At 35.3% G+C, this 16,748-nt stretch overlaps 1 protein-coding gene across 4 annotated transcripts in view; it reads right to left on the reverse strand.

The window, feature by feature from the left end:
• Positions 1–16,748, reverse strand: part of SSBP2 (single stranded DNA binding protein 2) — a 297,868-nt gene that overhangs the window by 32,442 nt on the left and 248,678 nt on the right. For 2 of the 4 annotated variants that reach the window (XM_043913530.1, XM_043913528.1), the window contains 2 exons: positions 13,784–13,875; positions 8,270–8,318 (listed from right to left, as the gene is read on the reverse strand). In XM_043913530.1, the coding sequence (XP_043769465.1) occupies positions 8,270–8,318; positions 13,784–13,875 (141 nt within the window). The remainder of the gene's footprint in view (positions 1–8,269; positions 8,319–13,783; positions 13,876–16,748) is intronic. The other 2 variants (XM_043913531.1, XM_043913529.1) reach the window with 1 other exon arrangement.

Genomic DNA, 16,748 nt, shown 5'->3' on the forward strand with positions numbered 1-16,748 from the left:
TGTTGCTTCTTGATCTGCATACCGGTTTCTAAGGAGACAGGTGTAAGGTGATCTGGTATTCCCATCTCTTTAAGATTTTTCCACAGTTTGTTGTGATCCACACAGTCAAAGACTTCAGAATAGTCAATGAAGCAGAACTAATGTTTTTCTGGAATTCCCTTGCTCTCTCCATGATCCAATGAATGTTGGCAACTTGACTTCTGGTTCTTCTGCCTTTTCTAATCCCAGCTTGCACATATGGAAGTTCTCAGTTTTTGTACTGTTGAAGCCTAGCTTGAAGGATTTTGAGCATAACATTAATAGGATGTGAGATGACTGCAATTATATGGTAGCTTGAATATTCTTTGGCAATGCTCTTCTTTGGGAATGGGATGAAAACTGACCTTTTCCAGTCCTGTGGCCTCTGCTGAGTTTTCAAAATTTGCTGACATAGTGAGTGCACCACTTTAACAGCATCATCTTTTAGGATTTGAAATAGCTCAGCTGGAATTCTGTCATCTCTATTAACTTTGTTTGCAGTCATGCTTCCTAAGGCCCACTTCACACTTCAGGATATCTGGCTCTAGGTGAGCAACCACACCATCATAATTATCTGGGTCATTAAGACCTTTTTTATATAGTTCTGTGCATTCTTGCCACCTCTTCTTAATTTTCTTTTGTTCTGTTAGGTCCCTACTGTTTCTGTCCTTTATCATGCCCATCCTTGTTTGAAATGTTCTCTTGACATCTCCATTTTTTTCCAATCTCTTTCCAAGAGCGCTCTAATCTTTCCCATTCTATTGTTTTCCTCTATTTCTTTGCACTGTTCATTGAAGAAGTTCTTCTTATCTGTCTTTGCTATTCTTTGGAATCTGCATTCAAGTGGGTATATCTTTACCTGAAAACTAGTCTCAAAGACCTGAAATCACCTTCATTTCTTTATCCTCAAATCCAACAATCACCAGGTATTTTTGATTACAGGGGTGCCATTTTTATCTCCTCCATCCTTTCTCCACTCTTCTACCTCAGACTCTGACAACATTTTGTAAGGCCCGTTACTCTACTCCTCTAATATTGTTTCTCTATGTATCCATTTTATATAATATCATCCTAAAACACAACTCTGTTCCACATAGATGATAATTCCAGATTTTCAGCATTCAAAGCCCTGAACACATCATGGTCCATTTTTCTTTTTCCAGCTTTGCTGCCTTCTGTGCTTGCCAAAGCTATGTTCTAGCCACTAAGAATCTAATATTTTTTTCCTCACACATTTCCTGCAATTCCTCTTCTCTTTACTTTTGTCCAGGCTTTTCTCCACCTCCAGTGACCAGAATTTCCCCAACATACTTAATCTTTTCCCTCCACCCTGCCCCCACATACTGTACAAAATATCCATTAAGATGAAAATGCAGATGTAGAAGATATGTAAGACCAGAGAGCTAGGAGATCAGAATCACAGAACTACACAAATCTCATATTTGACAGGTAATAAAAATTAAGGCCATATGTTTGTCTGGTTAAACTAGACAGAAAATTCAAGAGATGTGACGACAATCCAAAAATCCTGAAATTTTCTGACTCCTAGTATTTATGACTGGTGCCATGGCAGGTGAATGGCAGAATACCTAGAGTTTTTCTTTGGCTTTATTAAAAAAATGATTAGCTAAGTAGCTTAACATTTTAGCTAAGGAGTTTTCATCAACTGTGAAATTCAAAACTACCTTATTGCACCGAAATTCAGTTCACTAGAAACGAGGGAGGGAAACATTCTCTGTTTCACTAAAGTTGAAAATGTTCTTTATTTTTTTAGTGCTCTTTAAAAAAAAAAGGAGCTTCTATTTTTAATAGGGCAAAGCTCCTATTTGGAGTAAAATATCTGTATTTCTCTTAGGCTTGATCACTCTAGTAGATCCTCATTTTTCCTTACAGGAGTTTTCTCTGTTTCCTATCAAGTTAGTGAGTTGATGAATACAGTGCTGTACTGATCATCTGTTGTTTCTGCTCAGCCCCTCCGCTGCCAATTGTTCCTTCCATTTTCTCTGACCCACATCTCCCTTCCTTTTCTCTGTGGTTCAGGTGGGGCTCAGGGGGTTGAGGGCATGACCCAGGCCTGGTGGATGGAGCATTGTACCCCCGGTTCATAACTGGTTCATGAATAAGCCTATGTATCCAAGCTAAGCAAATCTACCTCAGTCAGTTACTCCCAGTACCTGTGCTTAACTGATCAGAGTTGTGCTCTTTTGTGTTTAACGGAGCTGTGATGATACAAATGTGGAGCTTCACACAGCCTTCTTGCCAGACTCACGGAACAAGGGTAAGCGATGAATAGGGACAGGCTCCTGATGATGTTATTTGAACCCCTGGAGCCAAACGTGTCCCCCAGCAAATTTATATCTGGACTTTTCAGATACATAATCCAGTAGTAGTCTCTTTCAGTATGAGCCTAGTTAGGTTGGTACATATAATCCAAAGTATCTCCTGACAAAGCTAATTCAGGCATTTTTGATGAAAGTGCTTGCTACTTGATTAGAACTTATTTTACAGTTCAGCTCAAATGTACAGTTCTTTGTGAAAAACATAAAAAGTAAAAAGGTTGGCAGACTTGTAAATTTCCAAGTAAGAATTAGAGGCCAACACTGTTATACTCAGCATAAGGGAAGTTAAAAGTAGAAATCATATTCTTATCTGAATTAAAAATAGAAATTTAAAAAATAATTTTATTTAGTTTTGGCTGCATTGAGTCTTTGCTGCTTAGTGCAAGCTTTCTCTGGTTTCGGTGAGTGGGGGCTACTCTTCGTTGAGGCGTGTGGGCTTCTCATTGCGGCGACTTCTCTTCTTGAGGAGTACGGAGACTCTCGGTGTGTGGGGTTTGGTGGCGGTAGCACATGGGCTCAGTAGTTGTGGCTCGCAGGTTCTAGAGTTTCAGGATCGGCAGTTGGTTGCAGGGGTTTGGTTGCTCCTCAGTATGTGGACTCTTCCTGGACCAGGGACTGAACCCATGTCCCCTGAGTTGGCTGGCAGATTCTTATCCACTGTGCCACCAGGTAAGTCCCATAAATTTGTTTTTAAAAATGTTTCTCCTGCTGCCATGTAAAGGAGTGCCAAAATATTTTTGTTTGAAACATGTATGACAAACCTATGTAAAGATATAGATTACCCAGATAAATAAATTTATTGTGGATAATGGTAGGCAGACTTCTTATTTTCAGAGAAGTGAATAATAAACATGGAAAGCAGAAAGTCTAGAATGAACCCTGTTGTGTTGAATTACAGTTGAAGCACCAGTGTGCACTCATGGTTTTTTTGCTTTTAAATTTTATTGGATTTTAGCTGATTTATAGTAGTGTTAGTTTCAAGTGTACGGCAAAGTGATTCAGTTATACATACACATATATTCATTCTTTTACAGATTCTTCTCTCATATAAGTTATCACAGAATACTGAGTAGAGTTTTCTTGGTATATAGTAGGTCCTTGTTGATTATCTATCCTGTATATAGTAGCATGTGTATGTTATTCTCAAGCTCCTGATTTATCCCTCTCTTCCACATTCTCCCACTTTGGGAATCATAAGTTTGTTTTCAATATCTGGGAATCTGTTTCTGTTTTGTAAATAAGTTGATTTGTATCATTTAAAAAATCAGATTCCACATATGGGTGATATCATATGATTTTTTTTTGGTCTGATTTAGCATGTTAATCTCTAGATGCATTCATGCTGCCACAAATGGCATTATTTCTTTTTTTTTTAATGGCTGAGTAATATATCATTGTGAAAGACTGAAGGCAGCAGAAGGAGGGAACCACAAAGGATGAGATGGTTGGATGGCATCACTGACTCAATGGACATGAGTTTGGGTAAACTCTGGGAGTTGGTGATGGACAGGGAGGCCTGGCGTGCTGCAGTCCATGTGGTCGTAAAAGAGTCAGACACGACTGAGTGACTGAACTGAACTGAATATATCATTGCATATACACAGCACATCGTCTTTATCCATTCATCTTTTGATGGACGCTTAGGTTGCTTCCATGTCTTGGCTAATTGTAAACAGAGCTGCAGCGCGTACTCCTGGTTTTAATATGGATAGATACAGAAAGATACAGATGTATGTGGCTATATGTATGTGTGTGTATATATATACATCTGTATCTGTTGGTTGAGACGGCTAGAAGCTAGGTCACACCAATGGGTTCTAAACACCACTCTCCACTAAAAGGAACCAAGCACCCTTATATAAATGGCTATTATCAGGGTTAAGGCTGGGAAAATATGAGCTTCAAAATGCTCCAAGCGTAACAGGGACATGTCAAAAGGACAAATGACCCAACTTGAAGGGGTTCTAACTGGACAAATCTGAAATGATTTTTTTTTTTAAAAAGCAAAACCCTTTGGACAAAGCAAGAATCCACAAGTACATCAGATATACATGAATGATTGGAGAAGAAAGAAAAACTCATCTAGTAAAGAGTCAAGTAATAAGTAGAGAAGGAAAGATAGAATTAGAAAATAGCCATTTGGCAACCAACATAGTGAAAAGATGATTCAGAAGAGAATTATCAATGGATACAAAAAGCAGCAGATTAAAGTATGATATTTATGACAGTGTCGAAGTATGTCTCACAAACAGATAATTATAAAGGGAAAAACAATAATTTAACAGTGGAGAAACGTAACAAGCACCACCTTAACTAAGTCATTGAAGTTAATATAAGTAACACAAATAATAGACAATTACCATCACACACCTCCTGAAATGATGCACTGAGAAAAACACAAAATTACTTCTGGGGATTCCTGATAAATATATATAACCTGAGTCTAATTGTGAGGAAACATCCACCAAGACCAAATTATGGGACATTGTACAAAATAACTTGCTTGTGCTCAACAAAACTCCAAGGGTAAAAAAGACAAAGGAACTGTTCTAGGTTAAAGGAGACAAAGAGACTTGACAGATGAATGCAACAAGTGAATGGGGATTTTCTTTTGTTACAAAAGACACTGTAGGGACAACTGGAGAAATCAAAATATGGTGTGCAGATCAGAAAACAGATTACATCAATATTAATTTTAAAATGTTGATCCTTATACTGTGAAAGATAGTCTCTTCATTTTTAGGAAACAAAGTTCTTAAAAGTATATAAAACATATTTGGAAACAACAAAAACAAAGCAACCAACCTTTAGCAGGCTACCCTGAGGAGCCCTGGCCATACTGTACTGACACAAAATGAAAACTATTTGTAACATTAAATACAGACAAAAAGTCCAAAGAACTTGGAATTCAAAATAATACAGGTACATTGTCACTACAGTATAATCAATGGTATGCAGGGAAAAAAATCCTTCTTGAAGACTTTGCTTTGTTTCATGTAAGCCTTATGTTTTTGCTAGAAAGTCATCAGTTGCCTATGACTTTTTCTTCTCATAAACAACCATAGTTCACGAGGAATGCTTTTCCTTTCAGTGCTCAGGATGATGACTCCTTTCTCTTTGTGAAGAGAAAATGATAGGTGTTCTCACAACTTTTCCCTATCCCATCAAATTCTTTGAGGGTAGGTATACCCATGTGTGGTATACATTAATCACATTAGCAGGGATTGCTTTCAACTTGATTGCGTGCCTACACGTGTGCTGGCCAAATGCCCGCTGTGGAGCGGTTGTTGGACAGTGGTTTGATATGCACAGCTCCTTCTCTAACTCCGTGTTTCTCAGGATCTAAAATAACGCAGAGCTGCTGACCTGATACAGTGAATTCTTCCATCCACACTGCTTGGCTCTATGAAATCCCAAAGAGTGTTTTTGGTATGGTAAGTCCCCTAAATATGAACGAGTTCTGTTCTGAGACTGCATTTGTAAGTCCACTTTGTTCTCAGTCCAATCAAGTTAGCCCAGGTACCCAAACTGACACACTTGGCTATACAGTATTGTACTGTAATAGGTTTACAATACTTTTCACACAAATAATACATAAAAACACACAAACATTTCTACTCTTACAGTATAGTACCTTGAAAAGTACAGTAGTACAGTACAACAGCTGGTACTTCTTAGCAGTACCACCTATATTACCGCTGCTTTTATGCCAGCTTCTGGACATCCTGGACTTGAAATAAAGATACTGTATGACTGTACTCTATACAGTGCTGCAAAGTACACAGAAGCACAACCGCATGCGGAGGATGCAAGCAGGTGACAACATACACCAGACATGTGAACTCACATGACTGGACATGTGAACACGTGTATGTTCATATCTTTGAAAGTTTGCAACTTGAAGGTTTATATGTCGGGGACTCACTTTAAAAATCATCAGAAACAACCCTTTCCTCATCTCTGCCTCTATCTAATTCTCTTTACTCGGATGACACATGTGCTAGGTACAACGTACCACCTTCAGGATCAATCCTTCATTGGTGGCTTTTAGAGGACAGGGTCTCCAGTTAAGAGTACAGGAGGAGGTGCTGGGGAAGGTGGGCAGGGGTGGGTGTGAACTCACTCCCGCCCTGCAGTGTAGGCAGTGTAGGGATGGTTGGCTAAGGGGCAGTGAGGACGGTGAGAGGTCTTTTTGCTTTTAGGTAGGAAGCTTACTAGTGGAGGTGGGCTGTGCTTACTAGTGGGTAGTGCTTTTTAATTATTTATTTTTTGGATAGTGCTTTTTAATCCTGTTTCACCAGATGTGCAGATAACAGAAATATGTTCCAGATTCTGACAATAGGAAGACTGGTAGAGTTTCTGCCGTTATTAAAAAATTGTTTTTCTGCACCTTTGGGTATTTCAGTGGGAAGTTCGAAGAAAGTATCTGAGCTGCTAGTTAGATGCTGTTTTAAAGTGAAGTCTTAAAATTTGAAAGGCATGTAGAGCAAGAAGGAAATAGAAATGTGAACTGTTCAAAAGCATATATGCAAATGAAAAGAAAACTGGAGTAAAGATAGTTATATATAACATAATCAGGTACAAGAGTATCTTATAAGATCTGCTGAAATAGTGCACTGAAGACCCAAACAAAAGCAACATCATCATTCTCTCCATCCCAAGCAATTTTATTTAATTATCAAACGTCATAGCTATTGAGACTAAGAGATAGGCAGGTAATACAGATTGAACATTTTCTCTAAAAATATGACAGTTACTTAATTGAGAAGGAAGTGAGTTCTGCCTTAGTATAGCAATAGATTCAGGATGATTCTGTCTATACCATCCACCAGGGAAGCCCAAGGATGGTGGGGTGGGTAGCCCATCCCTTCTCCAGTGGATCTTGCATACCCAGGAATTGAACTGGAGTCTCCTGCATTGCAGATGGATTCTTTACCAGCTCAACTGCATGGGAAGTCCATACTATCCACACTTCACATTAAATTTTCTTGAAATTTATATTAGACATTGGATCAGTTTCATGTTTATTCAGAATTAAGGCCACTGCTAGTCAATATAGGTACCTCTGCATATAAGCAAAAGGCATCCCTTTTGGGTAAATACTCCACAGACTTCACAACTGGAAAACAGCTGTATTTCAATTTCCCACTGATTCCCTGACTCAGGCATCTTTGTGCAGTGCACATACTACACAGATGTACAGAGTAGAACTCTCTCATATTGAACTCAAGATTTCAAATGTCAAGAAAAATATTTCCTGGGTCAGTAAATTTAAAGTCGTATTATTTTTAAGATTGAAAGCTTTAATTTTAACCTGTGCCTATATTTGTGACTTTATTAAGAAACAAATATATTTATGCAGTCAAATCACAGCCACAAAATGTATAATGAAAATTCCCATGATGCCAGATACATAGATACCATAGATACAAGTGTAAGGACAGCAGTTTAGCCCACAGGCACGAGGCAAAGGTACACTTGCTTCCTGGGGCAGCGAGAGAGCAAGCCTAGGTATAACTAGGACAGCAAGTATAATCATAACACCTGATAGCAGTTGGTTTTATTTGGTAATTTAGTGATTATTATAGTTATTTTAGAAGGTGAATTCATTATATGATAGGTTTTATGATAAATGTAGGCTACTACAGTATTCTTTTTGCAATAAATCACACTACTTATTTTCAAATGTCTGTTAATCTACATAGAATGCATCTTTACCTTATATCTTGAAGTGAAACAAATCACATAATTTCAAAGATTATGCATATTTTTCTGAGAACACATAAAAATACTTTTGGATTATTACTTTAAAAAGGTTAATATAACCAACTGTGGGGCTTTCAAAAGGAACAGATTTTTGTTGTTAAATGTTACAAAGCACAAAGAAAGTGAAAAAATATATATATACTCACTGAATTGGCATTTGTTGGGTTTGGCCAAGGTCTACCACCACCTGGGCCCCTACAAGACAATATGATAAATGAAATTTTAACTCATGCTCTGAATGTTTCACAATAAGCAACAACATCATAAAATACTAACATTTATAATTCAGTTACCATGCTGTTCTAGTTCAGCACTGTAATTACTCTATCTTCTCACAGCTTTTTTTAATTACTAAAATCCAAAAGCCTTATCATTCCTCAAACAGCTTTCTTTCCAAATCAAACTATTACTAAGCCTAGTTTTAAGTTCAGTTATTATAATAACCACCAAAAGTGGTAATCACTTATAGCAGTAAATATATATATACATATATTGAAACATAAGAATCTGCTTTTGGAGTAAAAATCACTAATTATGAGATAAAGACAAACTATAATTGTGACATCAATGTAAGTCCTCTCGGTATCATTCAAAATGAAATTGTTTGTAAAATACTATTAAATATAAAATTATTGCTTGTATTAAGCTACAAATAAATATGTAAAAGTTCCCTCATCTTCCAAAAATTTGCATAGAATATCACATTACTTTACACATCTATATTTCAATCTATCAGTGCTGACAATTTAGTTACTATTAAACAAGGGAACTGCATTTCCTGTTTTCATAATTGTAGTTCAAGACAGTGGTCAGAGTAAATCTTGGGGAAAAAAAACAGGAGGTAATCTATGCCAATGTATGTCAATACATTGCTTCATGTTAGGGTGGAGAAGCATGCTCCCTATTCTATAGCTTAAAAGACATAATGATTTTAAAACAAAATTAATGCCTAATTAATTAAGTTAAAAAGATCTCCTGTCCATATGCTTTTAGTATTAACTGCACCTGAATAAATACTGCCTGATGAAAAGGAGACTATTGTTAGCAGGTCCTCTGTAATTAGGGTCACTCAAAATTCCTTTTCCCTCTAATATCAATGAAAACACTGAGCTTTTTAATTAAAAAAAAAAAAAAAAAAGACCCCTGATTCTTACTCTAGGGACCTTAAACCTAAGGTTCTAAATGTTAGATAGAAGTTGTCCAAGTTAGCTGTATTACTCATGTTTGGTTGGAATATTTAGAACTGTTTTGAGTATTATTTTGGGATTCCCAAGGAATGCAAACAGCAGGGAAGGGCATGAGAAATTGTGTCCTTAGGCTCCATTAAGATGCCCAAGTTACAATTTTACCCAATTCTGTTTGAGGAATAGAGGGGGAGATAAGATGCTGGAGTCAAAATATTATGCACAGCCAGAAGGTGAGGGACACATGTATTGTTTCTGGAAATAATTCCTCTCTAAGGTAATCATAATGACTTTACAATTAGTTACTGGAGCACTTTAGAAAGGCGATTTTACATAGAGGATTCAATGTCTTAATGGGCAGAAACGGAGGGTAAGCATAGGATATATGTTGATCAAGTGAAATATTTGACTTGCTTGATGTTAATCAAAACACAGTGGAGAAATTGGGAAATACTTACAACAACATAACAATATACTATATATATATCCAAATCATGGCCAAAAATTGTTTGCAATGATATGCAGATAATCTCATAATTCTGAAGTATTATGTTTAAACAATGACTGTGTGAATAAGATATATTAAATATAAAATAATTTTTACTTAAAATTTGCTTAATGTTAAATTAATACATTAAACTAGATATTAAAATAATTAAACAATTACTTAAGTAAATAAAAATTAAATGATTAAGCTAAATTTATTCTAAGAACCATAAAATACCTTTTATGCATTTTAACTGTTTGACAAATACTAATGTCTCAGCTCACCATGTATTTCATAATAAATTGCATTTTACTGTAATGAGTTAAGTATTAATTCATTTGGATAAGCTAAATTTCCCTTATCATTACCACTGTGTTAGAAAACACTTTAAGGTTTGCAAATACTATTAAATAGAGGGTGATAGTAGTGAGTAGTTTTATTAGAATAACTTCTTAAGTGCAGTAAGTTTTCTCTACTTTTGAGGGCCACCAGTATTATCAAGAGTAATCTACAAACTATAATGGAGGCATTATTTTTAATGTAAATTTCTATATAAGTATAGTTTGAACTAGAATCAGTTAATTTTATTTAAAAATAAAGAGAAAAATGAAGCTTAAAAGAATTTTGTTTACTTAGGTAAGTTTTCAAGGCTGGTATTCCTTTGTTTTTTTGTTTTAACTGATTCTAACTGAACTCTCCTCTCTTTACATCTCCTACTAATAAATACTACCTAGACCTCAAACCTAATGGACTCAGTTGTAGCTTGCTAAAATTTGCTTGTCCCAAATTACAATTCCTCTGCTATTCCCAAATAAACTCATCTTTTTTAAGATCGCAAAAAAAAGTCTTTAATTTTTGGTAGGGTGTAAGGATATGATGAAATGAAGGCAACCATGACTACCAAAGAGAAAAAATATCTTTTCTTCTATAATTCAGTCATTTTATTTCAAGATAATAACTATGTAAACCTTATAATTCTATAGGGTATGATCTAGAACCTAAAGGGTCTAGATCCTTTGAAATTATTTGTCCTCTTAGTTTCTATAAAATATCAAGGGCCACAAAGTTGAATTAGAAATCTTTTAAAATGCTGAATATTAATTCTTTTTAAATTTGTAAAAATGTACTTTATTTAAAAATATAGTTTTCTTTTAAAAATCTATGATGCATTTGAAAACATTTACATCGTGGTTAGTTTGTAAATTCTACTTTAAGTTACTGAAATTGATATTGAATTTTAATTCTAAATATATACTACTAGTTATAGAAACACTAAAAATAGGCTTATTTTAACTTTAGATGACACTACATATGATTTACCCTGAGTTTAGAGCATGGAAATATAAAAACCATACCAAAATAACCATTTTCTTTGGAGATGACCAATATGTTTTTTTAACAACAAAATAATCAAAATATTGTTCCAAATGGTTTGGTTTCAGTAAGAGAGAAAGCTACAGTTAGAATATGGTATTTATTTACTTTCATGACCAGGGCTGGGTATTTTTTACTATCATTATATTTTGGTCAAATAATAAAAAGTGACAAACTTCAGAAACCTCACCCAGATATGACCCTCTGGTAGATCCCTGTTGACCCCATCACAAATATCTAGACTATTAAAAACACAGTCCAAGGTGGCGGCTGTTCAGTTGCTACGTCATACCCAGCTCTTTTGCACCCCCCGGACGGTAGCCCGCCAGACTGCTCTGTCCTTGGGATTTCCCAGGTAAGAATACTGGAGTGGGTTGCTGTTTCCTTTTCTAGGGGATCTTGCTGACCCAGGGACTGAACCTGCGTCTTCTGCACTGGCAGGAGGCTTCTTTACCACTGAGCCACCAGGGCCTAGCCTAAGTAACACTAATTCTAATGCCCTTTCCTTTAATTTTTAATTTATCCAACATGTAAAAAAATGACATGAAGAAAGTCATAATTTCAGTTAGAAATACTTACTTGCCACTACACAGTAAGATTTAATTTGTTTTAATGATAATAAATTATGGAGTGAATTTCAATAAAATTTATTGAGTACAGTGGAGACAGTAATATGGTTTATTTATGTCTCTTTAAATTCACTTTTGCTTTATTGGGGCCAAAATCAATAGAACAATGAGTCTCTCTGGTTGGATTGTCCATATTTCAGAACTTTCTCTGTTAGAGGGAAATATTTATGATGTCATTGTCCTCAAAGGAATCCTAATTTATAGAAAACTGAAAATTATATAAGACCCCAAATAAGTCAATAGTAATTAATGGAATGTGAATCTGTAAAGCTTCAAATTTCTTTAAAAGCCGGAAATTATACAAATAGTAACATAATTAATAAATATTTTAAAATACCTGGATATATTAAAATGAGAAACCCAAACACCAACAGAAATAATCATTTGAAATATTCAGCCATACTTTTAGTCTTCATAGTCTATGGAATTAAATATACCCATAAGTATCTGTTTAAATGTATGTGAGAAAGAAACTAGACAATTTTAAGCAGCTATTTGATTCCCAGTGGTCACATGAGAATGACTTTTCTTATACTAGCAAAACCAAGTTGATATAAAGTTGACCACATCACTAATTATCATGATGAGTAATATACCAAATGATATTAGATACATTCTTAATATTTAATGAGCATTCAAAATGTATACTCCTTAACATCTATACATAGAATTCAAATTATCCTTTAAAAGCTATTTCATTTTAAAGTCAGAATCTTAGGTATGTAAATTTTATACATATCTAAATCCTATTTTTGAGAGTTTCAGCTTTTGATATAAGCACAAAATTTCACTCCTTTTTGTAGCAATCATTAATAAGGCTAAACCTTTGAGGAATTTAAGAAAAGACTTCATGTCTATCCATTTTTACTTTAAAAGTAAAAAGATGGGATAGGAAAATTTGACCTACTTTTTTCCCCCTTGTTCTGTCAGTTTTGAGCCTGGTTGGTATCCACCTATTAACCTATTTTCTATTTTAGGCAAAACTGCTTTCCATGAAAATGGTTCCAGAAACTTAAACAAATCCCTATGGACATCAAACAAAGCTTACCTCAGTATATTTTCAACGCCATTAAATGATGGCAGAGTCGTTTAGTTTGATAGATAAGGAACCAAAACATGGACTAATGGGGAATATGGAAATAGATGAGACTACCCAAGCCATATACAGAGCTCTTACATTATTTCTGATAAGATTTTCTTCAGGCTACATCATGGAATTGATCTTCTAATGAATTAAGGAAGGCTGTTAACAAGTTCTGGGTATATATGGAACTTTGAGGACAAGTAAGATAATGAAAAAGGAATTAAAATTCCTTAACAAATTGCATTCTATTGACCGATAGAAGCAACTGCTCTCTTTGTTTTTGAAAGGCCTTTATAGTAAAAAACAAACACAAAAAAAGTCTATTAGTTTACTCCCTATCTAAGTATATCTTGAATTTTCAAAAGAAATTATACTATGGGAAGTTCTTTAATAAAGAAGAAACTACTAGAAACTTCTTCCTGGGTTAGCACTGGTCCCAACAAAGCAAATATACATATATCTTTAGGAAGAAGATATATAGGTATATATATTTCTAAAAGTTTAAAACTCATAGGAATCATGCGGTATCTGTTACAATGAACAATATTCAATAGTCTACTTCTGGAGAGTTAAGTCATGGTCCTGGTGTCATCTCTTCATATTTTTGTATTGACTGCATGAATACTATGTGCTCATTTACAAGAGATTCATTTTTATGATAAATAGAACATGAAAATCAGGCTAAAAGTTGCCATTTGAAATGGAAAAAAACTTAAAGGTTGCAAAGAAAGAAAAACAGAGAATATGTTGTGAAAACAAAGCAAACACTACAGTTCACATTTAATTCATTTATACATCATTTTACATTACAAAGAATTTAACTTAAATTGTGTTACAAATTGGTGTGACTTTAGAAGACAGAAAATAGAACACTTTACAGGACAATATAGCATTTTGCTTACATGTTCATTCCAGGCATTCCGGGGCCACCTAAAGCATTCAGTGGGGGTCTCATTGCACCTCCATAGTTCTGTAATGATAACCAAGGGTCAGACTACCACAAAACAAAAAAACAAAACCAAAGAGGAGGGGGGAAAGAAAGGAGAGCAGGTTAATGATTTCCCTACATAACTCCTGGTTGGATAAGGCCTGTGCAATTCATTCTCTGAAGGGTCCACTCTTGTACTTTTGCTTCTATTTAGCAGTTACATTGGTTTGTGTCTTTTAAAAACTACGTGAATATGTATGATCATTGGAGCATGTTAATGATTACGGTATAGTTAACAATTGTAATATTCAATTATCTTTATTAATTTCTTGATATCTGTACAACAGTGAACTTTTTCAAGCAAGACATTTCATAAATCCCAAACTCTGTTTTTAAAGAAAAGACTAAGTCAACATGTTTGAAATTGTCAGGATCAGAACAATTATGTAGTCTGAAAACAAACAGGTGAATCTAATATAAGCAAGCTGAATGCAAACTTCTGTCTGCAAAATAATACATTCCAGAAAGAAATGTACTAGTATACAAATCCACAAAAATATATGAACACTAAAGTATACTTAAAATATGCACGTGTGAATTATGACTCAACAGACTTCTATCAATATTTGAGTGTTATGCGCATTCAAAAAATAAAAACATTTAATGTATATATCATATTAGTTTCCATAAAGGCCAAAAGATTAATTTTAATATGATCATATTAATATATTTTGAACTATCAACTATTGTACTTCATGCTTGGCTTTCTGACATTACTATTCCGCCAACTTTTCTGACCATTCTTCAGTTTCCTTTGCTGATTGCTTTTATTTTGCCAACTCTTTAAATATCACTTTTCTCCAAGTTCCAGCCACAGCATCCTTCTAAATAAATATGCATTTATGGGTAAACTTATCTGCTACCATTAGTTCAACAATTATTTACATGTTAGGAATCTCAAATCTATTTTGTCATGATGTCATCCCTAAGCTCTTAGACAACTCACATGTTGAACTTCATATTGGTTGTTTCTATCTGGATACCATTTCACACTCAACATACCTAAAAGTCACCTCCATTTTATCTTCTCACAGCTGCGTTCTTTATATTGCCTTCCTCAGTCAGTTCTGTGGCATCACCTTCTATACAGCAGTCTAGGCTAAGAACCTCTGGGAGCTCCTTGATGTTTCTTCCTTTTATTTCAATTTCCGTATCCAGTCAGTAACCAAGGTCTATTGATTCCACCTGTGAAATGGCTCTTGAAATACTGCTCCCTTCGTATCACTCGTCTCTGTCATTTACTGACACGACTGTACTCTCAGCTGGTCTCTCTGACCAGGCCTCTCCCCCTCCCAATCTATCCTCCATACCGCCTCCAGACTGCGCTGCTTAAACTCAGGCCTCTTTATGTGGCTTAAAAGCCACGATGACCCACACAGTCTATCAAATGAAGTCTGGTCTTCAGCATGGCCCTATGATGTTATTCACAGACCAGCCCTAGCTGCCCTCATTTCCTATCATATTTACTTTCTCCCCTCACCCCCACCTCTACCCTTCAGATTACTGAATTTCTTGTGGTTTGGAAACTTGCAGTACACTTTTATACTCATGATAACTCATCTGCGGTGGCCTTCTGTGTGGTAGGTGCTAAGATGACAAGGAAATATTTGATGAGAGGAGGTCTGTTAACTCCAGCGAGTAAGCCACAGTTTGTAAATAAACTACCTAGTTACACGTTGTTCTCATTATTTGCTTTTATTTTCAAGAAATCATATTTAAATGTCTCAAATGAGGTGCTATGGAATAGGAGAATGGTATCTATCCATAGCTGAGAGAGCTATTTCTCTTCACCTCTGAATCATGCATGGGGATGGCAGCAGCAGCATTAGCAAGGAGTATCTGAGAAGGAAATTCGTCACTGGGAACAAAATCTACATGATAGACTATAACACAAATTCTTCATAAAACAAACTGCCCCTCATTTTTGATCCTAGAAGGTCTGTGTTTTATTTTATCAAGGGATACATTTGTTTTCCTCATAGCTCTGGACATAGATAGTGGTTTGAAAATCTGTTTCCCCTGCCCCATTTCCTCTGCTCCCCTTTCTATACGTGTATTTACTGGTCAGATTCTCCCAATGATCCATTCAACCTTAACTTTCTTATCTACAAAGTGATAATATCATCTCTCTTATGAGCTTATTGGAGGAAAAATGAAACCATACAAAACACCTATTATAGTGCTTGGTGCATTAAAGGCAAGATACCTGGTGCTCAAAAACTGTAGTTGCTAACTCTTACACTGTTAATAAGGGACCAACTTAAATGGGTCTTCTCATTTACCCTTGAGCCCTCAATCCTAACAAAATTATGTACTTCTGACGTAGTGACTCCCTGCCAGAGAATGCATATTTCTTTTTTCGACTTTTCCCCTACTGTTTAATAGTTTTTCTTTATGTATCTGCATCTCATGCTAAACAATAAGTACCTGAAGGTAGAATCTGTTCTACTTATCTTTGTAGATCCAATCCACAGTTCACAAGTGTTACAGGATATCCATAAGAAATTATCCAATACATATTTTGAGAAACTTATAATATTTTAATTTTGCAAATAATCTGAAGCAAACAGAAAACAGGAAGATAAGAAAGAACAACAGGCTTTCTAATAGGTAACAAAGGCAGAATGGGAAGAGCTAATTTGGAATCACTGAATTTTAAAGCTGATGGCAGCTATACAATTCCATCTGGTTTAATCTCTCTCCCAATGCAATGCTCCTGACAAAGGACTGTTCAGACTCTGCCTGGAAAGTTTACAAAGAGTGTTTCCATGATTGGGCAGTTAAATTTCTAGAAAGTTCTTGTACTGAACTAAATTCCACTTCCTATCTTAGATGTGAAAATACAGAATTAGTTTACTTCCTCTTAACATTTTATCATT

Source organism: Cervus elaphus, chromosome 9 (assembly GCF_910594005.1).
Source record: "Cervus elaphus chromosome 9, mCerEla1.1, whole genome shotgun sequence".
NCBI lineage: Eukaryota > Metazoa > Chordata > Mammalia > Artiodactyla > Cervidae > Cervus > Cervus elaphus.